The sequence below is a fragment of the Micrasema longulum genome, unplaced genomic scaffold, assembly GCF_059751315.1.
Source record: "Micrasema longulum isolate JH-2025_06_02 unplaced genomic scaffold, ASM5975131v1 h1tg000815l, whole genome shotgun sequence".
In the NCBI taxonomy this organism is placed as follows: domain Eukaryota; kingdom Metazoa; phylum Arthropoda; class Insecta; order Trichoptera; family Brachycentridae; genus Micrasema; species Micrasema longulum.
In genome coordinates, this window is record NW_028278007.1 from 270,627 (window position 1) to 297,171 (window position 26,545).

Sequence of the window (26,545 nt, forward strand, 5' to 3'; positions counted from 1 at the left end):
ATATATTTTGACATTTAGTTTCTTCGTCAAAGTAATTAACTTCGATAGATAACAACAATGTTTTGAGTTGTCCAAATTGTAGGCAAGAACTGTATTCAACCCTCTAGGGAGCTGTTAAAATAAACATACAACAACAGAGATGGAAAATATTTTTAATAAGGAAATATAGAAGTCTACGCATCTACAGGGCTTATGACCTGTCATTGGCTGGTTTGAGTGGCCACCTATGTTGTAGTATGTAAATTTTAGCAGCTCCCCAGGGGATTGAATCCAGTTATTGTCTACAATAATTTAGACCAACTCGAAACATTGTTGATGAATTCACCTGGTCCAAGAAGAATAAAAAATGAAATAAATAAAATCAGGCATTGCCTAGTATGCGGGTGAAATAAATCAATCACATGATGAATCTCACCCACATCACATCAATAAAGGTTTATGCTCAATGAAAATAAATAAAAATCAACGAATGGAAGAATTGAAGGAATATAGATGTTTAAATATGGGCACAGTAATTTTATTAAAATACCAACATATTGGAGGCGTATGGATATTAAAATATTGGCATAATAATAAATGTTATAGAGTGTGTAAAGTAGTCACATAAACCAAGCGATGGTAGGTAATAAGCCTTCTTAATGCCTGGATTTTCATATTTCCATTTTCTGTAATACTTTAAATAGTTGATATTATTTATTAATTCGAGATTTAATTGTTTAGTTGGATAGCGACAACACGCGATCTAGTACTGCAGTGTACTGAGGCGGAACACAGAAATAATCTAGTACAAATAAAATATTATTTTTCACACGATCCTTTGGAAGGTCAAAGCTAACATGATTGAGTAGTGTAAAATATACTTTTTACCCTTTCCTTCTAGGTATGAAAAATTTGATAGAGAAAATAACCCGTAAGATTTACATTTATAACTAGTTTGATTGCTGGCTAAATGACCAGTCGGATCAGTCTCAGGAAATAAAAGTTAGAATACAGATATAAAGAAATTGCTATTTCTAAATGCGTGACCATAAAATTATAATACATAACAAACATAGAAAGGATTGAAAATGTTCAACCAATTTTTTTTAAATACCTAGATTATAAAAACAATAAAACGCTTTGTACTTACAGCCAATCTGCCAAACAAAATGGATTTTTTACCCTTGAAAATAGACGCACTGTATCTGAATTATTCTATTTACATAAATTATTAAATGACAAAGTAGACTCTTTTAACTTACTCTCCAAAATTAATCTCAATGTCCCCTTTCGCGTGACAAGAAATAAGTATTTATTCCATCTGCCGGTCTGTAGCACTAACTATGCACAACACTCTTTCTTCTATCTTTCTTGCTCTAACTGTAATGTTTTTTTTTCATCTATTGATATATTTTACATACCCCTTAATTTATTTGAAAATAAATTAAGACTTATTATTTCTGGCTGCGATTCGATCCCACTTACTATTTAATGATGCACACTCCAGAACACCAACTCCCACACTAATACACATAAACACACATCTACACTTACTCTCATACAAATACACATAAACACATCCTTTTGTTGTAACACAATTTAATAATATGTATGATTTTTATTTAGAAACTTTGCTGGTCTGTCTTTAAACTGTATTTTAAAAAAATGTTTATAAATCATTGTCGACTGTTTGTTTCTTTAAAATAAATAATTAAATAAATTATAGTCCTGAAATAATCGCGTACGCACATCAAACTGAAGCCAAAAAAACTACTCAGAAATGAGAAGTTTTTTCGTTTTTGCCATTATTTACTCTGTAGAAGTCGCTTAGCAAGCAACTGCCGATTTAAATTCAATTGCGCCATTCTGTGTCGTTTTTAAGTGTCGAAATACTGTTGGGATTAAAAGGGAACAAGGTGGGATCACATTTCATGTGTACGTAAAATTCGATTATTTTACCATCTGTCAGATTGTCAAATAAAACAAAGCGGACGTTTTGTTAGTATTGTCGGGGTAGTCCAATTTTATACACAGTTTTCTATTAATGATCCTTAGTATAATATTAAACTGTTATCATTTGACTTAATTACTTAATTAATATTTAATATTTTTTATTACGTTTGCCTTATAAAAGTTCCCTTTTTATAGTCGAGTCGGTAATTTTTTTTTGTGATAAAACATAATATGACTTAACACCGAATTATCTTATATTCAGTAAGGGAGTTCAACCACAATCTGCGAATGCAAATTGTGTGATGCTACCCTGTCAGCACTTCTCTACGTCGCGTCGTAAAACGATGCACTCTTACCCAAACACAATGAGGATTAGTAGAAAAATTATTAAATTATCATATATCATATAGGTAGATAATGATTTTGTAGGGATTTTCTCTTCTTATTTCCATGACTTTCATTATTTCACCACCTTTCATACTTTCATTATTTTAAAGCCACTTCGTGATTAGCAAAACAGTCAATAAAACCCTTATTTATTTTTCAAAATTGGTATTCTTATGACGAGAAGTAATTTCGCCTGAGTTCGATAGGGATCATGTTAGGATCTGTGTTAGTATTTTGCCAGTAGTGTCTTGATAATTTGATGTTCCTCTATGATTTGGTATAGATACGTATTGTTTTTCTTCTGTTGCTTGAGTGCATGTTGTAAAGGGGAAATTATTCTTATGTTTCCTATATGTATTTGGGTTTTGTGCCGGTGTTTGATTTGTTTGTATTACTACGTTCTTCTTCCTTTCCGAGGCGGGATCCGGAGCGTGCGGCCGCGGTCTAAATTTGGAACTAACACTGTATACCTTCACTGTCATACTGGGAAATTAGAAAAAGGTGATTGTGCTGACCATGTGTATTTGATTGATCACAAATTGACAATACTGCAGTAAGGGGTTCAATGAAAGCTTTTAAAGTTTCTTTGTTTTGTTATTTCTGCGGTTTGATAATAAAGAAATATTAAATTTTCGCTTAATTAGTTTTAAAAAAAAGATATTGATATGCGAAACTGAAGAAAGACTCAAGTCTTTATGAACAGGTTCGGGAAAGGGTGGATGCTTTTATTGTATTCTTATGAATCAAAATCTGATATAATAAAAATTCAGATTTTTTTTTTATATCTGAGTTTATTGCAATACAAGAACCCTTAAAAAGGTTATTACTTTTATTTGAAAGAATCTTGTATCTTACGAATCCCGCATTTTTATATCTTGTTGGGATTTTTTGTGTTCTGAAAATATGTGTAATAATAAATGATAAAAATCCCCTACAAACATGACATAACCATGGTACCACGTCACTATGCGGATGTTTTCTGCATAGTAAAATAGTTGCTTCCGCAAATACGCTTATTTGAAAGCCAGATTTAACATATTTATACGTACAAGAGACTATTTCTACACGGAAAACAATATTCACTAAAGTATGAGCATTCACATTTACAGGAAGAAATATGGCATGTATTCACTTCAAATAACTATTGATTCTCGCGTCAAGTAAACCTTTTGTTAATATTTACGTCGCGCGTCATCTGCAGAAGAGCTTTTCATCGGAGCAATGCTTAACTTTTATTTATTTAAAAATCATATTAATAACGCATACATTTTTTCATAACCTACGCATCTCAGTGACATATTTAATTAAAATTCCGTATCATTTTTTAATCGTATTTATTTATTTATTAGTGTGTACATGGCACAAATGCCTTTTATAAACAAAAACATAAATACGTTTAACATAACAGTGTTCTATTACAAAATTATGATATAATATAATAACAATATACCTATCATATTACACAGTTGGTTTATACATTTTTCTATGTAATGAATTTGGGATTTTAATACTTAACATACTTAAGTAAATGAATAATAAAAATCCGAATCCGAACTGAAATTGTTACGCTTGAATTTGGTGGATATGGCATTTTACATCGAAGACATGTCAATTTTCCGTGGATTGCAAAATATAAAGCTGAAAATTTCTTTTGGTTCATCAAAGATGTAGCGACCGATTGCGAATTGATCATTTGACTTCAACTCAAGAAATATATAGTTTGTCTCTAACCATAATTATAATCAGTACATATCTAGGTTACAATGCACTGCAGTGTAATGATAAGATATAGATTTTCCAATTGTTGCGCGTGCCATGGTCAGCTTGAATTCTGTTTAATTATTTTATTTATGGTGGGAAAACGAATTTACACGCGGATGCGGGGTGAGAGTGGACGGAGTGGAGAGCGGAGTGGACTATATTTTAATTTTAATGAAATAAGTGAATATCCTCGATATACGGTATGCAGTGTCAATCAGTCACAACCCCAACGGATGAGATAGATTAGGAGTGGATACCACTAACGTGGTTCGTTCTTGATGGAATTTTGGTGGTTCGATTGGTAAATTGCGAGCGGCACCAACACTATGACAGGTCCCCGATCTGGAGCTGAACACTAGTGGTTGGTGAAAACAAAGTCTATGACGCGGCACGCGTTCAACAAAATGAACGCGCGATTCACTACACGAGATCTTATTGTGGCAGATGATCAAAGGTGGGAAGTGAACAGTGGTTGTGGGTAAAAAGGATTTTGAAGTTGTGACAATATTTTAATGCATAACCACATAATTCGCAACCAATTTATTACATAGAATATAATGCTGTTTTTGACAAAAATTTCTTACCGATATTCAAATATCGTATGGAAAATTCGAATTTATTTTCCGTAGGCGTAGGCGTTGTTGCTATTTTTTATTTGGTTTTATTTACCCATTTGTGGAATTACGTTTTGACCTTTTCAAATTGAACAAAAAATGTTCTTAACAGATGAGATAACAATTAATAACACCATAAACTTGCTGTAAAATAACACGACGACATACCAAATACCGACTATGTTTAAATCGACAATAAATTATTAATATATTTTTATGCTGTGTGAATTGCCTATGGGTAGGAGTAAGATGAATTATATTTTGGACTCCGTCCAAAATGTTAGCCTTTAGTGTTTCTATCGCTGAAGCCTTATATTTAAACAAAAAACAAGCGTTGCTCTAGGAACTTAAGGTATTTAATTATAATGACAGAAAAGTATTTTATAGACCCAAGGACTTACTGTAAACGTATTTCTAATTCAGTTTTTAGAAATAATATTATATAGTCTAATATTTTTCTTTCAATTCCTATTCTCCTTTGAAAATATTTTTTGTTCCCTGAGCGATTTGAGGTAAAAAGCTTTTTTACTAAAAAAACGTATTATGCTAACAGATTTCTTTTCGTTCACAGTAATATAATACAACTTATTTCAGATTCAAAAACCACAAGTATACTTTTGTAATTCGTGTCGGCAAGCTTATAAAACTGAAAACAAGTAAATTGAGTAAAAACTCTAGAAAAAAAAATAGTTTTATGAATCCGGAAACAAGTACAAAGTTTTATGGTACTCTATTAATTGTAATGAAATTTGGAAAATCTTTTTACAATATTTTGAGATTGTCAAAATTTTTATAGACAAAAAACTGGATTTCACTTAGGAAATCGTTAATATTAACAAATTAAAACAGAGGAACATTTTATAGAAGGGAATATGGAAGTCTAGGCATTTACAGGGCTTATGTCCTGTCGTTGGCTGGTTTAAGTGGCTACTTTACACACGGTGTAACGTTTACCATTTTGCCTATGTTTGAATATCCATATTTCTTCAATTCTTCCATATATTCATTTTAGTGAAGTTAAGAGTTGAAACCGGAAAGGAAGAAATATGGATGTTCAAACATAGGCAAAATGGTGAATGTTTCTTAGAGTGTAAAGTGGCCACTTAAATCAGCCAATGATAGGTCATAAGCCCTGTAAATGCATAATCTTCCATATTCCTTTTTCTAAAATGTTCTTTATCTCTGTTGTAATTTGTCAACAAATCTTGTTGTTTCTATTTTACATTTATATTTCACGACGTAAATTGTAAAATTGTTTCAGTTTCGATTAACGACAATCCTGCATCACACATACTTGCAGCCTCTCAAAGTCGATCGATCGTAGTCTTACAATATTGAGGTAGATCGCCAGCAGTTCAAGTTTGAGCACCCCTGGTTTACTTTGTCAAGAATCGAACCCTAAACCTGCATAAAAGTTAAATATCATAACCGCCACATTGACAATTATTAAAATAAAGCGTCTTTAACAAATTTTGCTTAAAAATGACAGTCTTTCTTAATCTAATAATATTTACATATTTTATGACTGAAAACGTGAGTTTACAAATTTGTATTTCGCAAATTGCTACTTCTGTCTGCAAAAAGTTTAATGTGTTTTTTAAAAGCGAAGAGCGTTGCGCAAACTGTTAACAAGTGTATTGAAAAATTCTTATTAGGAATTATACACTGCGACTCCATCCAATAATTTACAAATAGTGATAAAAGACCCCTAACTCTAGGTATTATCGTGTGATCGTGGTGTTAGAGATGCGTGCTGGGAAGGAATGATCGTGCGCGTCACGTGCGAAGTTCGTGCTAGTTCTCCGGCCTGAGTGACCTTGAGAGCCACTCCGCAACGTAGCGTGACTGTTGCCACGAAACAAAATGGCGCTCATGTTCATCAAATAAAATTATTCCATGAAAGGGCGGAAATACGTTTTTTCACATAAACGAACCCCATTCCGTAAAATTTACATTGCTTTAAAATAGTGACGCGCATAACTGCTTGAAATAATCGAATAATTCAATTCCATATTTGATTATATCCGTTAGAGTCAGGGCTTTCATTTGAGACTTGAGAATCTCGAAATTCCGAAAGTCTCAAAACATTATCGATATCGAGACTCGATCGATCGTATCGAAATTTCGAGAATAGTAGTACGGTTCTAAAATCTCTCTAAGGGGTAAAGAACGCGATGCTAGCAAGTAATTTACAATTTTTAAAAAAACTATAACGATGGTAATACTGTATTATAATATAATATAATAATTTAAGAAGAAAAGACTGCCAATAAGTGGATCAAGCAACTTTTGAAAAGCACAGATGAGCCCAAAACATTTTAGAAGCATGAAACGCCTACATATGAATTGACTCAGGCTCTCTCGGGGTATGGATGCATGAGGGAATATCTGCATCACTTTGGGCTGCGAGACGATAGTTGCTGCCCATGTGATGGCATCACTGAGCAGACTGTAGAACATATTTTTTATATACTGTCCAATGTTTGATAGGCCGAGATGGGAGCTTGAATGCAAAGTGAACATTAGGATTGCTGCGACTAATAACTTAGCTAAGCTTCTGAACTGTAATGATATACGAAGAGAGACCGTTCGATTCATTACAGGGATGATAAAGCAGGCTAAGTTATTTAATGGTGGTATCTAGCTCCTTTTTTTGTGTCCAACTTTTACGACGTTTTTTATTTTTTATTGTTTGTTAATGTAATATTTCTTTTAATAATAGTTATTTTTTTTATTCTGATTCTGCTTTTATTTTTATCTACGGTGAAAAATGTTTAAGTCAACTAAATATAACCTAAAGATAAACATATTCGATAAAACCTTGTATATAACAAAAGCAAGGTACAAATAATTTGCAACTAAAAAAAATGTAAAATAATTAAAATGAAGGGAGAATTTTACAAACTCAGTGGTGGCGCAGGCAACACTAAGAATCTACAGCAAAAAAAACACACCCGCCACTTCAAAACTGCCATTTTTAAATTAGACTGAAGCTGGATCAGTTAGTACTGCTCAAATGTACAATAAAGCTGCATATATTTTATCTTAGCATGATGGCTGATGGTTGCTGGCCGACTTCACCTTAACTAGTTGTTGATTTACGACGATTTTTCTATTACGTTATTTTAGTATGCTATGATGATGTTAGTCTCGATGTTTTGAAATGCCTCGAAATTTCGAGACTTGGTCTCCGAGTCTCATCTTATCTTAATTGAAAAATAATAAAAAATATTTTCATAAAAACGCACTACTTTGAATGACGTCACTGGTTCATGTAAATCAACCTATGATTTGAGAGCTATGGAAGATTTCCGGTCATTTTGTCGCTTCTGGACCAATGGGAAGAACTGAATGAGAATAAGCGGAAATGAACCTCTGACGTTACACGCGGAGTTATTTCAGAAATACACAACTTTAAAAAATCGTAGCTCTGATAATACGATATATAAAAATTGAAAACATTTTTTTTTACTTAGTTTAATAGTCTTTTAACAAATAAAAAAAATAAAAAACCACTGAACTTCCTCATTGTTGTTTGAGTTGATTTTTTCAGAACTATAGAAAAAATAGTAATTTATAATCATATTACTTACATATTATGTACTTATATGTAGGTACAAATAAATGAACATTTTTTTGTAGGTTACCAAGAAAATTAATCACGGCTCGCCACTGTCGTAAGTTCAGTTAGAACATAGATTGATACACTTGCACACAAGGTAGAGGAGAACAATATACTTATATTAATTTATAAACGTGTAATATTCTTGTCCCTTTTCAGTCAGTAACAAGGCGCTAGCGCTCCTTAGACTCGGCGCTGATAAGGTTACAAGGGGTTACTTAATTAGGATAGCCACAGCCGGTCGCAGGTGGAGAAAAGTCCTGATTTAAAAAAAATCTGGTCTTTAGCTGGAAACACTTTTATAAGCTTTAATTCGTGTACATTAAAATTTGTATTTATAACCACTGGCAACAGCTTTTAAAAAGTTTGTTTTGTCTGAAATGTTTGTGTAAAATATGATAGACATTGTTCAGAGTTAATAATATTGCTTTTTTTTCGGGAACTTTCCTTTGGCCAATACGACGCCGTCAATAAAAAAAAAACCTTTCCAAATTTGCGTTGTGTGGCATAATACAAAAAAGTCATGTCAATTAAAGTAAAGTCATTCGGAAAATCGAGCACGCAATGAAGAAAATGACCCATTGCTTTTCAGCTAATTCTTCGTCAGATGGTAACCCTAGGTGCTGATATCTGTAATGGTTGTTAAACTTATTAATTATGACACAATAGTTACAAGATAAATAATGTGCTTCTCAATATTCCTTCCTTTCAGACAGCGTTTGGTCAAAGGTACAATTATTATTTCTCTGCCAAACTGTTTATTGTGCTTTTCCAAAGAATTCAGTTAGCAGGTAATAAAGAAGCTTGATAAAAATAAATAAGTCAATGCTGGTTGGAGCAAAATATTAGCGTAAATTGTTCAAATAAGCATTCAATAATAATACTGATACTCACATTTTAAAAATATTTTTTTATTTAATTTTTGACACTCAATGTATATAGGTATTTGTGCGAACAAAAATAAAATATTTCGTTTTCTTAAGTGCAATAAATCACTGTGAACAATTTATAGAAAATAATATAAGTTTTTTTTTATCTTTTTAAAAAGAAAAAAAAAACTTTATTTAAGCATTTATTTTAGAGGTGGGAAAGAGAGAATATGGAAGGACTTTTTTTAAAACACCGCAACACCCAGACCAATAGTAAAATATCATTTTTTGGAATTGTTTTTCTTCCAACTTCACTGGCGGGAATCGAACCCGCGACGCCAGTTTCACGATTGGCCATCTAACTAGCTACACTACGGCGCCTGTCATTTTGCTAGGTTTATTTATTTTTTAAAACTTTATTTGTTATGCGTATTGCACGTTGACCGGCGTAACAATTAAAATGACTCGCGTTGTTTAGGGTATTTTGATATTCTTTTTGTAAACTTTAATAGGGGGTTTTTTGCGTGTAATATGAAAAAATCAGTTCTGTATTAATAAAAATTATTATTTATTGTAATTGCTTATAATTTTATGCCTGTTTAATACCAGCTCTCAGACTGTTTAGTGTATTGAAAGCTGTACCTTTATGAGTATATCATTGTTGTGGAATAACATTGTTATAAAATAGATTTCAATCGGGGGTTTATGAAATTCATAAGCTGCATTGACAATGCACCATTGCGTCGTCGGCATTGATTAACTTTACTATTCAAAACCAAAATGTTTCCAGTACAGATAATAATTACATGACATTCCTTCATACTTTGTATTAAACACAATATCTATGATCATTATTAAAAGCTTATTATTCGCATAAAAAGAAATGCGCATTTGTTTCAAAATGAGCTAGTCACTTTGTTTGACGTAATAGGTTTATGGCAAAACAAAATATCTGCGCATATCAAAACCACACTATTTTCATGATTTGAGGACTGTGTGAGTTGAAGTAATGAGAGGTCAGAATAAATTCCTTGGATTTGTCTACACGGGGAGTGCGGATATTATCCATAGATTTATCTCACCGAGTTTCTCCAAGGTATACTTAATAACAACAGTTTAAATACCAGAAGGGATGTATACTATGTGTACTACGCATTACTTTCTAGTTATGCCTGTTGGTAGAGCTACTTCTATTTTGAACAGTATTTCTTTGGACATTGATATTTTTCACGTATGTGAGGTAGTTTTTCGAGTATTATGATAGTAAGATAGTATTATGTATTTATGTGGTTTTTTATACAAACCTTATTTAAACATATAACAACAGAGATGAAGAATATTTTAGAGAAGGTAATATAGAATTCTTGGCATCTGCAAGGCATATGACCTATCATTGGCTGGTTTAAGTGGCCACTTTACACACTGAGTAACATTCACCATTCTGCCCATATTTGAACATCTATATTCCTTCAATTCTTCCATCTGTTGATGTTTTTGAAGTTAGAGAGCTGAAACCTTTATTAATGCAGGTGAGATTCATCTGATTGAATTATATCACCTACATACTAGGCAACGCCTGAAATTTTTATTTTTCAATTTTTAAACTTTTTTATTGACCAGGTGGATTTATCAATAATATTTTGAGTTTGTTCAAATTTCTGTAGACTCCTTGATTTTTCCGTTCATCAATCCAGTCCTTGCTCACAGAAATTTTGACAAACTCAAAATATTGTTAAAATCTTATTTTATTGTCATTTTTTAAATTATGTCGGTATGAATTAAGATGTTATATTTTGTAATGTACATATATATAAATAAATCAATTTACGTATAGATACATGTTAGCACAATAATTATATATTTTGGACTTTCGATCGAAAATAAATAAGCATGTTTACCTACTTTTATTAATTTGTTATATACGCCCGAAGGGCTTTTACATGACAGGTACAAAATTAAAGATCAAGTATTTCATGATATAACAAGTCGATATGTAGGAATTTATCTAGAACAGATTGTTTTTGAAAATATATCGGATTACATTATGCTTTACAGATATACGTAAATAAAGAAAAATATTACGTCAAAGTAGGTAGGTACATAATTAAATATGTTAAAAAAATTATAACGGTTTTAGGCAAAAATTTGAAGTTTACAATATGTATTATTTAGGTGAAAGTTAATGTGATTTTTACAGCATTCGCATAATTTAAGTTATTTTGATTTTATCGCAGTAAGAATTTTTAATCTAAAAACTGACTATAGAAAACGAAACATATCCATTTCTCCATACTCGTTTCCAAGCCGGTATAGTCTGATAATTGGAGAATTTACAAAATAATTGTCTATTCAAAAGTGACATGTGTCAGTTTAACTCCCGTTTAACTGTATGTTTTTTAATTTATCTATTTAATATATAAGAATAATACAACACGTGCATGTTCGTTTTATAAAATTTCTGCCTTATAAATTACTAGTAATATCACTATTTTTTATTTATTTCAACGTATCTAGGCATTTTATTCATAAATTAGTTTACATTGAAAAACGTAATTAAAAAATTTAAAATAAAGAAAAATTAATAATTAATTTTATGTAGGTACCTATGTGAACTTGCCGAATTCGTTAAGATATCATAATTGTATATTTATTGAATAAATGATACTAAATATTTGTATACAACCACTTACCAACTTTTCTGTGTCAAAGGTTTCGAGACGTACCCGTCTTTTTGTCAGGACACTGATTACACATACTTACAAATCCCACATACCGTGGTAGTGGCACAACAATATGAAACCAACGTGCTGATTGGACACATGGTATAAGAAACTAACACCAACTACACTGCTTTATTTTAATTTATAATGTTATATCAAGTTACATCATTAATAATGTGTTGACATAAGTTATTTGTTTGTAACGTTTAGTTTGAATTTTTATTTGTATTACAGCATGCTTATTTTAGTTCATTAAACCCTTATTTAATACTGTTATTTCGTACATAACCCATGCTGTGTTTTTTTAATGATAACCTGATATGCTTGTACTTTTGTTATTTTTGTAATCACCTCTTCGCCCCAAATGTGTTGAATGAATAGATTTAAATCATATCATAAAGGGGCTTACCCAAAAACTTGGTATAAAGTTACACCTAGGCATATGTGGTAGAATACGGATGGAAATAACATATTTTTAACAGTGGTTGAATAAAAATATTATTCCCATCCTTATCGGTGTAAATTCATACCAGGTTTATAAGTAACGCGCAAAATGTATTGTGTGGTAACATAAATTCTGTCCATGTTTTCCAAATGAAGAGGGCTCCTGTCCACTCCTGTCTCTTGTTCTCTTGGACGCAATAAAAAAAACACAACAAATTAGTTAATAATGTTTTCTCCTAAAGTATTCTATGGCCAATTAGTCAGTAAATTATTGCATCTTCATCGTACACTGCGCAAATATAGCAAACAGCTTTGGGAGGTTTATTCCCTCGATTGAACGCGATCGAAGGTGTCGAAAATGCTCACTTTCTTCTACTTTATATTCAACTTTGAATGCTTGTAATTAAACATAATAATATGCATAACGTAAAAGCAAACACGATATCTTTTAGAGCAGAAAATTTTATTTCAACCTATAATCGAACTCTTTAAACAAACTAAGCAATTAAATATAACTGAACTCTTAAACTAGAATCATTAAAATTTATCCATAAATTAGCCACTAATGTAATTGTAGACGAACAACTAAAACTTGAAAAAAAAGTGTAGTAAACATAGACACAATACGAAAATATCAAAAAAAAACACATACAACCTTCTAAAACGAAACAAATAAGTCGAGACCAATAAACCAGGGACTGAAATTATATAATAAACTACCAGACAAAACTAAACAAAAGACTCAGACAAATTTTTCAAAAGATGTAAAAAGTAAAAAGTAAAGTAAGTGGCGGCCTCCGTGGTGAAGTGGTCAAGGTGCTTGACTCACACATGAAAAGTTCCGGGTTCGATTGCCGGTGAGAACACAAAAAATAAATATGTGATTTTTCTTAAGCCTGGGTGTTCTGTGATGTAATTCACTACTGTAATTGGGCCTCCTGGCCTGTTGTGGTGCAAAAAAAAATTATTATTATCAACAACAGAGTATAAATAAAAATTTATATGCACGTAATTTTTGTAAACTAAATGTAATAATCCGTAAGGGTCAATAAAAAGATTTTCAAATAGAAAAAAAAAATCTTTCCAATTTTTTAAACTTTTGGTGCTCATTTTCTTAATTTAAAAAAAGTAAGACACACCTCATGTTAACACTTAATAATAATGTTTTAAATCATTTATTGATTTTTTCCATTTGAGTTTATTTTAGTCGCCAAACCTAATCCGAAGTACTTAAATAATCCAAAAACAATTAACGAAGTTTGATGCTGTCGGATCTGTGATTTGATTATATAAGTAATTAAGAATGTCTTATTTTTTAATTACAGAGATGGAAATCGTGCTTGAGGGAAAAAACTTCAGATTGCTTCAAGAAGAAGAGCTTCCAGCCATTTTAGACTTTCTTGAAAAGTACTTGCCTGATTCGCTTAAGGTATTTATTTGTTTTAATTTATTTTTGGTCGATTTAAGAAAATGTGTTTTTGATGGAATAAAAAAATTCCGTTAGCTGATAAACGAAACATCAAAATAATATTACAACAGAGATGAAGAACATTTTAGAGAAGGAAATATATAAGTCTAGGCAGCGCCCTTGAGGTATTTTGTTACGAAAATGGCGCTGTATAAGTTATCCATACAAATAATAATAATAATTTTAAAAAGTTAGATAGATAAGAAATTTTAGAAAGAAATAGGATAAAAAATACTTGTGATAAAATATTAATGAATCAGGAGAAACAATTCAAAAACTCACCCTTATTGGTCCCGTTAGTTGGAACCTGTACATTGTAATAAAACAATAAATGTTTTTTATAAAATAGAATCCTCTCTTACAGTACACCGTCAACACATGTTTCAATAATTTGTCCCACTCTGTTCTATTGAAATGTCGCGTATTGTATCTCTTTCAACTCATTTTTAAATGTACCTACACTTAAGATAATATTTAGTTTTATGTAAATTATCCTAACACTGTATAATATTCACCAGTCTGAAGATGCCCGTTAGAGGGTGAAAGCTCTAATTGGTCAAACAAATAAGTGGAAGTGTACTAAGTATTTTTTAATTAATAAAAAGATGTAAATATAAGTAATTACATCATTACAATGGAATTCCATCAAGAATTGACAATAAATAATTTTAATCAAAAAATTTTAACCTGTCGTTGGCTGGTTTAAGTGGCAGCTTTATAAACTGTGTAACATTCATCAATCCGCCTGTATTTCAACCTATATATTACTTCAATTCTTCCATCTGTTGATGTATGTGAAGTTTTGTAATTTTGAAATTACTCCGCGTGTGACGTCACAAGTTGCGATAAAATCTTCGTTGGATTTTTATCTTGCAACTGGCGGGAAGCGAACCACAATAAAAACTGGTTTCATACACTTGATTTACTTACTTAACCCTTAAAAATACTCAAATGAATTAAACCAACGAAAAATCTGCCGTTATTGACTATATTATTATGGCGTTATTCAAAAACACCATACTAATTGAAAATTGTTTCTAAATCGATTACATGGAGATTGAATTTCTAAATGTATTACTGTTGTAATATTTTCATCAGCTGCCTAGGGGGTTGAATCCAGTCCCTGTCTACAAAAAATTGGAGAGACTCAAAACATTATTAATAAATCCATGGTCCGTGAAGAAGTACAAAAAATGAAATGTATTTTTAGGCGTTGCCTAGTATTCAGTCAGATGAATTTTATCCGCGTCAATAAAGATTTCGCAATAAGCTCAATGCTAAGGAAAATTGGTTACAAAAAATGTTTTCTTACGCGCGGTAAGAACTAGACCATTAAATTGCATTTCGAAGTTTATTGAAAATGTGTGAAAAAAAAAAAACTTTGAACGTCGCGTCGTCACTAGTTCTTCCGAATCAACCAATGATAGATAATTGTGATAGATTTACGGTTTACGAGAAGCCAATTCACCAATCAACAGAACCCATCGGAGAGAACTTGTGACGTCACACTCGGAGTAATTTCAAAGTTACAAAATTTCAAAAATCATAGCGCTGTTATTGATACATAAAACTATTTTTTTTTAAATTGCTTAGTTTTAAAAAAAAACCACAGAACTTCCTCGTTAGTCTGGGTATTGTGGTTTTTTTTTCATAACATCTGCTGTTGGGCTGTTATTCCAAAAACGAAAAAAAAAAAAAAAAAACTTGATTCCACTGCCAAAAATCGTAATAATACTCGTTCTAAGACAGCCAAAAACTATATTATCATGAACACTATTGGTCATTCGATTAACTATACCTAAATAGAATTTTATTTAATTTTTAAAAATATTTTTAAAAACTTGACATTGATATCTCATGGTTTTTTGAAGAGTATTTTTGATACATGAACGATTATTATTTTATTATTGTAACTGGAAATACTTTTATTTTCCTAATGTCGATTTCATCAAGTATTATTTAGTCGTGTTTATTTATTTTACAAATGATTTATTCTGGAATTACTCGAGTATTTTTTTTTAAATGTTTAATTATTAATAAAACATAATATGCAATATATGAAAAAGATATTATACTTCCGGGAGTTATAAAAAAATCTCCTTTGGGACAGTACGTAAAAAGAAAAAAAATTGTTATAATACAAAGAAAACATAATAACAGAAACATAAAATTAAGAACACTATTTATGTCAACATTTTACAACAGAGATGTAGAACATTCAAGAGAAGGTAATATAGAAGTCTAGGCATCTACAGGGCTTATGACCTGTCATTGGCTGGTTTAAGTGGCCACTTTACACTTGTTGATAAATTACCTGGTCCATGAAGAATATAGAAATTGAAAAAATAATATTTTAATTAATTTTTAATAATTTAATATTTTAATTAATTAATTTAATTAATAGTTGCCTAGTATGTAGGTGAAATAATTCAATTAGATGAATCTCACCCGCATAAATAAAGGTTTCAGCTCTTTAACAGCACAAACATCAACAGATGAAAGAATTGAAGGAATATAGATGTTTAAATATAAGCAGAATGGTGAATGTTACACAGTGTGTAAAGTGGCCACTTAAACCAGCCATTGACAGGTCATAAGCCCTGTAGATGCCTAGACTTCTATATTACCTTCTCTTGAATGTTCTTCATCTCTGTTGTAAAATGTTAATATAAACAGCTCCCCAGGGAGTTGAATCCAGTCCTTGTCTACAAAAATTTGGACAAACTCAAAATATTTTTGACTATTTATGTCAATTATATTAATACCTATTACTGTCTAAAAGATTTAAGTAATATTTTAACTAATGCAAAACTTTTAGATTTGCTATTCGATCAATCGTTTTTTTGGCCATCAGGCAGTTTATTAAATTGAAAATGGCCAATATTTTCCAGAGACTTTTCCTCGAACTTCGTTGAGCGAAAATTAGATCTATGAAGATATTTTGAGTTTCGTGTATTGTGGTTGTGAATATCATGATTAAATGTGTATTTAAAATTTGTGCGAGCAGAAAAGTTTATGATATTCATAATAATGTTGGTGATGTCATGCAGTGCCCATTACCATGAAAGGAAGTTTTTTTTCTCTTGTTTTCAGATAAAAATAATACCTTATTTAGCACTGATTAAGAAATATTTATTTTAAAAAAAATGTTTTTCCGCTCTATTGCAATAAATGTAAATATTGATAACACTCTAAGGGGTGGAATCCAATCACGTCTACAAACATTAAGACGTATACAAATTATTGTCAGTTATTGACTTCAACAATATTTTGAGTTTGTACATATTTTTGTAGACAAGAAGTGGATTCAACTCCCTGGGGAGCTGTTTATATTGACATATTATAACAGAGATGAAGCATATTTAAGATAACGTAATTTAGAAGTCTAGGTATCTAGAGGGCTTATGACCTGTCAATGGCTGGTTTAAGTGGCCACTTTACACACTGTGTAACATTCACCATTCTGCCCATATTTTTGAACATCTACATTCCTTTAATTCTTTCATCTGTTGATGTTTGTGAAGTTAAAGAGCTGAAACCTTTATTTATGCGGGTGAGATTCTTCTAATTGAATTATTTCACCTACATACTAGGCAACGCCTGAAAATGTTACTTTTTCAATTTCTATACTTCTTCATGTACCAGGTGGATTTATCAACAATATTTTGAGTTCGTCTAAATTTTTGTAGACAAGGACTGGATTCAACTCCCTGGGGAGCTGTTTATATTAACACATTACAACAGAGATGAAGAACATTTAAGAGAAGGTAATGTATAGTCTAGGCATCTATAGGGCTTATGACCTGTCATTGGCTGGTTTAAGTGGCCACTTTACACACTTTGTAACATTCACAAACATCAACAGATGAAATAATTGAAGGAATATAGATGTTCAAATATGGGCAGAATGGTGAATATTACACAGTGTGTAAAGTGGCCACTTAAACCAGCCATTGACAGCTCATAAGCCCTGTAGACGTCTAGACTTCTGTATTACCTTCTAATTAATGTTCTTCGTCTCTGTTGTAATAAGTTATTGATTTGTTGAAAATTTCCCTAAAATTTGGGTGTAAAAATGCAAGTGTTTATTTCCATTTAAAATAAACGAGATGTGATCGAAATCGGAAGATTCATGGATAAAAATGGAATGTCAGAATCTAAAGCTCTTTGTTTTCTGTGATTGTATTTGGGTTTAGGGTTGAAGTCCAATTGTCGTTTTAGGGGAAATTTTACAACTTTGAATAGCTGAATCAGCATATGGGAATTAAAATTAGCCTAATTAAGGATAAAACATTTTAATCCGTACACCTAACATGCTGAAAATACGATCCATTACGTCCAATTTTTCAATATTATTCAATCAATAGTGACCATGATTTATTGCTAAATGTGTTTCGGATTTCAGCCAGTTTTTTTAGGAAATTATATTCACTTTGATTTTAAATAAAAATTACTGTCGTCATCATTCGTAAATTGGGTAAACGTGCGTTTAAAAGATCCACAAATTTCGTACAATAACAAGTAAGTAAGAGTGACGTCTCGAAAATGAATGCGGGATTCAAAACATCTAAATTATAAAAAGTAATGACGTCAAAATAACACTATTTTCTTCAAGAAAATTATTTCGTTTTGAATAAAAATAGCACTGTGTAAAAAAACAAAATTAATAAAATTCTGAATTTTCTTATTTTACGTTTGAGATTTTATATGGAGAAGGGTGTTATTTGATATTTTCCTTAATGTTTCATCCGTATTACTAATTCCCTCCATTATTAAATTACACACAATTATTTTGATAACTCCCTTTTTAATAACCGCATTTCCTAAGGGCTTTAAGAATAATAATTATTTTTCTTCATTAATTAAAAATTTTATTCGCATAGGTCAAAGGTACTTGCGCCATAGAACAATTCGACATTTTTATAATATGTTTTCAGTAAGTTTATTGGATGAAAAAAAAATTTACTAGGAAAGGAAGGAAAAATAGTATTTATTTAGGAATGCATCTCAAATGCCCCGACTTAATACGGATTTTCTAGCGAGTCAGAGCAAGTTCACTTTGTTCACAATATGTATTTTGTAGCCAGAGATAGCATTTAAGGTTCCTATTTTCGCCCTTGAACCAATTGGTTGCTTAAACTTGCCGGACCGAAGGGGGGGATTCGAATCCCCCATAGACAGATTTTAATTTAATAACTCAAGTATTATTAAAGCTATTTGCCGTAATTTTTTTGCAATCGTGAAATTAATAGAAAGAAGCATTTTCCTGTTTTTGTTTTTATATTTTGAAATAGTTGTTTTTTTTAAAAATATTTAAACAAAAAAAGACATAAATAATACAAGGGTCAATTTTACTTTATGTACATAAGCATTCGGCAAACTAACAAAAATGAATAAAATACACGAATGAGTAAAATATGCGTACGTGAAAACATGAATAAATTATTGCACGGTCATAAACACGTCCAACGTTTTATTCTCCTGACGATACAAGTAGGCGCTGGGGTCGTTTGGTCCCCCCGTTCAGATCATGTGTAATTTTTGGATGCTTAGTGAGGAAAAGGTTAGTAAGTTGTTAATTTAGTACAAAAAAACACTAATTACTAAGTGAGCTAAGAAGTGAGATAAGTCTGTAATTTTCAATATTTTTTTTTACTTTAGTGAATTGAGCGAATCGAAGATTCTTTCAATATTTTTAAAAACTCCCTGACTCTAACTTTTGTTGAAAATGTGTTTGAGCGGTGTTAAAATGAAGCGGTATTTTTTTTCAGTTTCTCATAAAATATATTTTATCAGGACCTTGAGAATGAATGAATTTTAGAATTTCGTCTTGATTTATGTTATACATACACAACTAATAGACGGGCCAGGCCGCGACAGGAACATTTCTCATGGAAAACCTTTTTTTTAATTCCAAACAATTGTTTATTTTTTTATAATTTCCAAATTGATTCAATCCTTGATACCTCGGACTAGTATCCCTTATACAAACCCCTACCCCTCCCCTACCCTGCCACTTAACTAGTCCGCTTTCCGTCCGGTGCGTATCGCTTCATTAATCAAATATTTTTTTTATTTCTCATAAAAAAAAGCTATTTTCCGAAAAGTTCATTAGGATATTTTTATAAGGTACTCGGACATTGAGGAAAATATTCTTCGATATGGCCCTGAAAAGCCGTGTATTATTCTATTGAATAGTTCAGGTTTCCATTATCTTTAGTGTTTAGTTTGATAGTTCAGTTCCTACATTCGTGGCGGCCTCCGTGGTGTAGTGGTCAAGACGCTTGACTCACACACGGAAGGTTCCGGGTTCGATTCCCGGTGAGAACACAAAAATTAAAAAATTGTGATTTTTCTTAAGCCTGGGTGTTCTGTGATGTAATTCACCACTGTAATTGGGCTTCCTGGCCTGAAAAAAAAAAAAAAAAAAAAAAAAAAAAAAAAAAAAACGTATTTAAAAACGTACATTATCATAAAACCTAAGTAGCATTAACTCTCCCTTCCTGGTGATGTGTAGCTAGTACACATTATAATATCTAATAACTTTAATATCTCTATTATTATAATAAATTATGGGCTAAGATTTTCGGTATTTATACATTTACATATCGGTTAAAATATATTTTTTATTAAGTAATTAATAGTTCTTGGGAAAAAAAAATCATTTTATCAGAAATCGCAGATAAATCACTAATACAATAAAATGTTTACCTATGAGTGGCATGTCGCTGCGTATGAGGTAAAAGAGAACCGAATATACAATTGTCTCACACACTCTTTACGTCTTTCTCTTGATCCTTCTTCTTCCAAGTTGGTCCCCCAATGCTGAGGATCGTGATCAGCATGCATACTTCTGATTAGTCTGTTCCACTTCAGTCTGTCCTCAGCCTGACAAACTGACTCATCAAATTTTAGCCCCGTAGCCACCTTTATTTGGTCAGTCCATCTATATTGGAATCTACCCCGGCTTCTCCTACCTTCAACTCGGCCAGACATTATTTCCTTTTCTAGATTGTCTGGCTCCTCAAGTTGTAATATGAAGCTTTTCCAGTATCGATGCATTCGTCCTTCTGGCTGTCCAAGGCACACGCAGCAGTCTTCTCCAACACCACATCTCGAATGCATCGATCCTCTTCCTCTCGTATGCACGCATTGTCCACGTTTCAGCCCCATATAGGAAAATGGAGAATACCAGGGCTTTCATCAACCGCTTTTTTGTGTTTATTGATATACCTCAACCGCGATACAACAGATATGTTTGGAAGCGAGACAGGCAATTTCATGCGTTACGTTAAAGTTGCCAGTACTTCTGCCAGCCACCAATTATTAGCTTATCTGGTTCGCTTTGCGAGCATGAGCTGATGGTTTTTTCATGTTTTTAGCAATTCGACTAAAAATATTAGTACTTTTGACTTTAACTACAAATACTTGAAGCAATTACCTATGATTATTCCACTTTTTCGACTTAAAATCTCTCATGTGTAATGACTACACAGCACCGTAATGTGTGGATGTTTTTGGCACAATAAGGGAATGGTTTAATGAATTTAACCATTTGGAGGGACGGATGATCTTCAATTGTTTTAAAGACATTGTTCACTTTAAGTTTTTAAATATTTTCGCTTCTATGTACGAGCATATGTTTGTTTGTTAATAAATACTTTTCTTTTTAGCTGTGAAAGGAATGACTGCTCTAAAGCATAAATATCAAAATTTAGTTCAACTTAATAACGTATCTTGGCATGTATTCTAGTTAGCTCAATGGCTTAGTGCCAAAATCTAGTGAAGGACACAGCGCTTAATAAAACTGGGTGAAATTAGCGCTAAACTTTTAAAATTCTCCCATAAAATAAGTGTAACCCTTATAGTAGACTAAACATGTATATGCAAGGCTTAAGCGTAATTCACTCTTACAATAGAACGCCTTGGAATACTTAAGTGCTTGGGTATCATAAGGATACATCACAATATTAAGTTTTATCATCGGTGGAATGTTGAGATTCGTACCTTATGTAAAGCTGAGACAAGCATTATCAAAAAAATCAAGAAAGGAGCTCTGCGCTGGTTTGGACATGTAAAATGAATGGACAGTGAAAGAACGACTAAGAATATTTACAATGCGAATGTTGATGGATGCAGAAATAGAGGTAGACCAAGAAAGACATGGCATGACCAAATCCAACAAATACTTGAAGATGGACCTGTCAAAAGTCGGAATAATCGGCGCGCGTGCATGAGAAGATGTATGAATGTAGAAGAAGCGAGATCTGTATGCAAAGATAGAGTGATATGGCATTCTATCCTCTCTGCCTACCCTTATGGTGAAACGGCGTGATGGTTTGCTGTTGTTGTTGTTGTTGTTGTCATCGGTGGAAATTCCATAAGCTCTAGGCTACCAAATGAGGAAGCTCAGTGGTTTTAAAAAAAAATATGCATCGTATTATCAGCGCTATGATTTTTTAAAGTTTTATATTTTTAAAATTACTTTATGTATGATGTATCAAGTTCTCTTCCCCTTCTTCTCTATGAGTTCTGATTGGTCAGTTACCTTACCGTAAACTGGAAACCTATCACAAATCTCTTATCATTGGTTGATTCAGAAGAACTAGTGACGTCATGCAAAGTAGTTGGTTTTTATTGAAATAATTTTTATTATATTTTTCATGCATTTTCAAGAAACTTCGCCGTACAATTTAATGTTCTAATTTTTACCGCTCGTAAGAATACATTTATTACACCCAATTTGGCTATACCTCTTTATTGTAGAGGAAATATTTTTAAACAAAAATAGTATTTTCTGTTTTTGTTAATATTTTAATAATTATATTGTATGGTGAAAACTGATACTTTTAAATATTTTTTTTAATTTAAAGACTTCTTGGTGGAATTTACACATTGTCCATTGGTATTAAATAATACACATATATTCACATGTTAATATTCAGTATAATTAATAAAGTAATGCGGTTGTGTGTGGCATATTATTTGATAGCGTGTATTATTAAAAGTAAATCGTTGTTTTAATTAATGTTTGTTTGGATAAAAATGTATCACAATAAGACGTCGTGTTTTTTAACTTGTATATGTATTTAGCGCCGTAGCTAGGGGCTAGCCAGGCGGGCCTCTGCCAAGAGCCCAACCCTTAGGGAGGTGCATTTTGCAAACCCACTGCCTTCTTTTCTCTTTCTCTTCCTAGAAAATAAGTTTTAGGAGGCTCAAAACACAAATCTTGCCAAGGGCGTTCATCACTCTAGCTACGACACTGTATGTATCTATATTATATTTGTCATCGGGACGTTGCAAACTCAGAAATACATGATCATTAAAGCAACGTATTCTAAACAAAAATGTTTTCAGTATGTTCAAATGTTTGAAGACAGGCTGGATTTCTTTCCTAGGGAGCTATCAAGATCTAAATCTGTTGCAACGGTGAGGGATAACATTTCTGAGAAGGGAATTTGGAAGTCTAGACCTCTCATTAGCTGGTTTAAGTGTCCACTTTACACGCTATGTAGTTGAAGAAATTTGGATGTTTAAACATAGGCAGAACTGTGAATGTTACATGAAATGCCTAAACTTCTATATTCCTTCTCGGATTTATTTTTTCTCTCTTTGCAACAAATTTAAATCAATGTGTTTCATTTAAGTAGCATAATATCATAATACGAGTAGTATGCTGAATATCATAATTCTGTTTCAATAAATGATAAGCATTTTTAAACTTCCTCATGCTTAAACGTGTAGATATTCCTTATAAATAAATATGTTGATTAGTGTCTAATTCTTTTGCTTTTTCTTACAGTTTCACCAGACAATTAAGACGTATTTGAATAATCGAGTTTGGGACTTCCATTTTTATGTATCGAAAAGTTGGCCAGAGGAGCCCGTGTGCCTTCACTTCCCGGGGTGCACTAGTACGGTAAGATCATTTACATTTAAAAAAAAAAAACAATTTATGGTAAGGTGGCCATCGAACTTCTTCCGATCAGCAATTCAAAATTAATTAATCACCTCTAGGTCCTAATATCACCGTGCCCACAAATAGTTTTAATGATTATTTAATAAAGTACACACTCCAATTTATAAATGTCACCATTTTGGTATTTGTGTTCCAAACAGCGGCTGTTTTAGATACTCTTCAAATTTTTAATCGGGTTTTACTATGTTATCTGTACAAACACAAGACCAAAACCAAAGCTAAAAACATAGGAACCCGGGAAGCCATTAAAGAATTGCAGCAGATACCAAGAATGAGAACATCATATGGGTAATGTTCCCACTTACATCTTGGACCTAAATCTCTCTGCCAATCCAGACATCTGCCAAAAAATGTTCGGAACATATCAAAATACTCAAAATTCAAACAGAAAATAAAAAATATATTAATTGATAGAAATGCAACTAACCCAGAAACTAAAGTTAGCCTATAATTCAAGCTACCTACACTTAGTTGAGATTTGTAACAATATATTTGTATTTAAAATCACTTATATTGTAACAAAATAAAATTACCAAAGACATGGATGCAAGACAAAAAATGGTCAACACAAATTAACACAACATATATTTTAATTGTTTTATTTAAATATGTTATTAAAATTACTGCAAAATATTCAAGGTTGTGAGAGAATGTTAACAAAATAATTCATATTATTTTTATTACTGATTGTATGAACTCCTTTGCATACTATTTTTTCTACTTTTCTTTCTTACTCTGTTTTACTCTGATTACAGCCTAATGGAAGATTGTACGAGAGTGTCAGTGTATTTTGTCCCAATGATTGCCTGGACTCTATAGAGCTGTTCACATCTGAAGATATACTGATAGATTGGACTCACCCATTGTTCTTGAACTTTACCCATTCTGCTATTGTGGACAAAGTGGAAAAGTTTTACCAAAATATTGGGACTCTAGAGAAAGTCCACGGAGATGTTTATATTTGTGAAGATCCGCCAAAGGATTTTAATATGGATGAGTATGTATCAAAGTTATTTATTCAATACTTACAATATTATTCCACAAAGTTAGGTATACAAAAAAACATCGTGTTACCACAAGCAAAAAACGGAATATTCTAAAGGTCAGGCATTTGAAAAAAAAACATGGAGACGTACTGTTTAATAATACCTTTTCCATAATGTATAGACATCATTAAATTCTGATAAATCAAAATAAATCAAACATCATAAATATGCTGCTAATTTTACATGCGTGCGTCACCCATCACTGTCAATAACCAACTGAATCTGTTTCATACAAACACTGGCCGCAGAACAGCGTCTCTGTCTTCTTGTTATGAGTTCTTTTACTTATTGGCGGACAATAATTCTTCACGTAGCAAGAATAAATATTTTTTGTATTAAAATCCAGCATAGTAATACAAATTTTACTTTCCAAATCCGAATGAAAATGTAAATTTGAAGATTTAAAAAATCTAACTTCATCATTAAAAAAATAAGAGAGATATATCAAGTCTTGTAGTGTGATATTACAGCCGCACATGAGTTAATTATTTTATGCGCACCTGCTCATAATATGGGGCTCACAAAATCTATTATATTTAACAATAACACATTACTTAAAATTGATTATGTGTAGTGCTCCATCATTATTATCTGCAGAGATTTTGTTGCAGATAGCTTAAAAAAGGTTAAAAATGAAAACGTCGGCAGTTTGTAATATATTATGGTTTTGATTAGTAAAGTTTAAAAACCTCTGAAACAGTTTAGTTATGCTTGAATCATGAAAATATTATTTGTTTACTTTTATAATATTTTTTATAATATTTAAATGTTATTTGCAGTGTACTATATTAAAACCAGCTTAAAACGTTTATGGTATTTAACTGTCCATTCCTAATCCTGATTATTTTATAAATATAATAAAATTAAATATTAAATATTCTTTCAGAATTCCAAGTGATGTAGAGTTGTGTAGACTGAAGCCACAACACATGCAATCTATTCATGATTTGTATCCAGCCAATGATATGGAGTGTGTTGATGTGTTTGAGAAACTTGTGTCCGAGTTACCTGCTTACGGCATATTTTCTTCGGGTGAATTAGCAGCTTGGATGGTGCAATCGTATTATGGTGCTATGTTTTCTATGCAAACTAAGCCGGAGTATCGAAGGAAAGGCTATGGCTTGTATTTAGCAAAATATCTGACAAAAGAAGTGACTGAAAGAGGCTACAAACCTTTTGTTTTCATTAGACCAGAGAATGATGCCTCCAAAAGTTTATATACTAAATTAGGGTTCAAAAGGAGCTACCAAATGGTGAGAGCAATCTTTCATCCATACAAGCAAAATGGCTCAGCGACATCGGAAAATGGCTAAGCAGTCGGCTTGAATAAATAGTTGTTAATAATATGACCTCTGTAACATCCAAAATGTATATTTTTGCACAGCTAACTCACTACATTCCTCTTTAGAAAAAATGTTAAATATCTTTGAATCAATCTATTTTTCTTCACATTACCTAAATAATTGCTAAAATAAATTTTCGAAAGACTCAAAAAATTGACAGACAGGTTCCAAAATATTCTGATTAATAAAATCAGCATCCGCAGGCAAAACTGTCTCTAAAATATAAATATCCACTGGTAACTGAGCTATTTACCTTATGCTAAAATCAAAGTAGACACCTAGCATTATTGAAATTTAAATATTTTTGTAGAAATAAAATAACAGTGCTACCAATCAATATATATTTATATGAATAAAAAA

The 26,545-nt window shown here is 31.7% G+C and overlaps 1 protein-coding gene across 1 annotated transcript in view; it reads left to right on the forward strand.

The window, feature by feature from the left end:
* LOC148278882 (uncharacterized) overlaps positions 1-26,302 on the forward strand; it is a 94,309-nt gene extending 68,007 nt beyond the window's left edge. The window contains exons 2-5 of the mRNA XM_088230753.1: positions 13,675-13,778; positions 23,620-23,736; positions 24,552-24,793; positions 25,729-26,302. Coding sequence (XP_088086879.1) covers positions 13,675-13,778; positions 23,620-23,736; positions 24,552-24,793; positions 25,729-26,155 — 890 coding nt within the window. The 3' untranslated portion in view covers positions 26,156-26,302. The remainder of the gene's footprint in view (positions 1-13,674; positions 13,779-23,619; positions 23,737-24,551; positions 24,794-25,728) is intronic.
* The last annotated feature ends 243 nt before the right edge of the window (positions 26,303-26,545 follow it).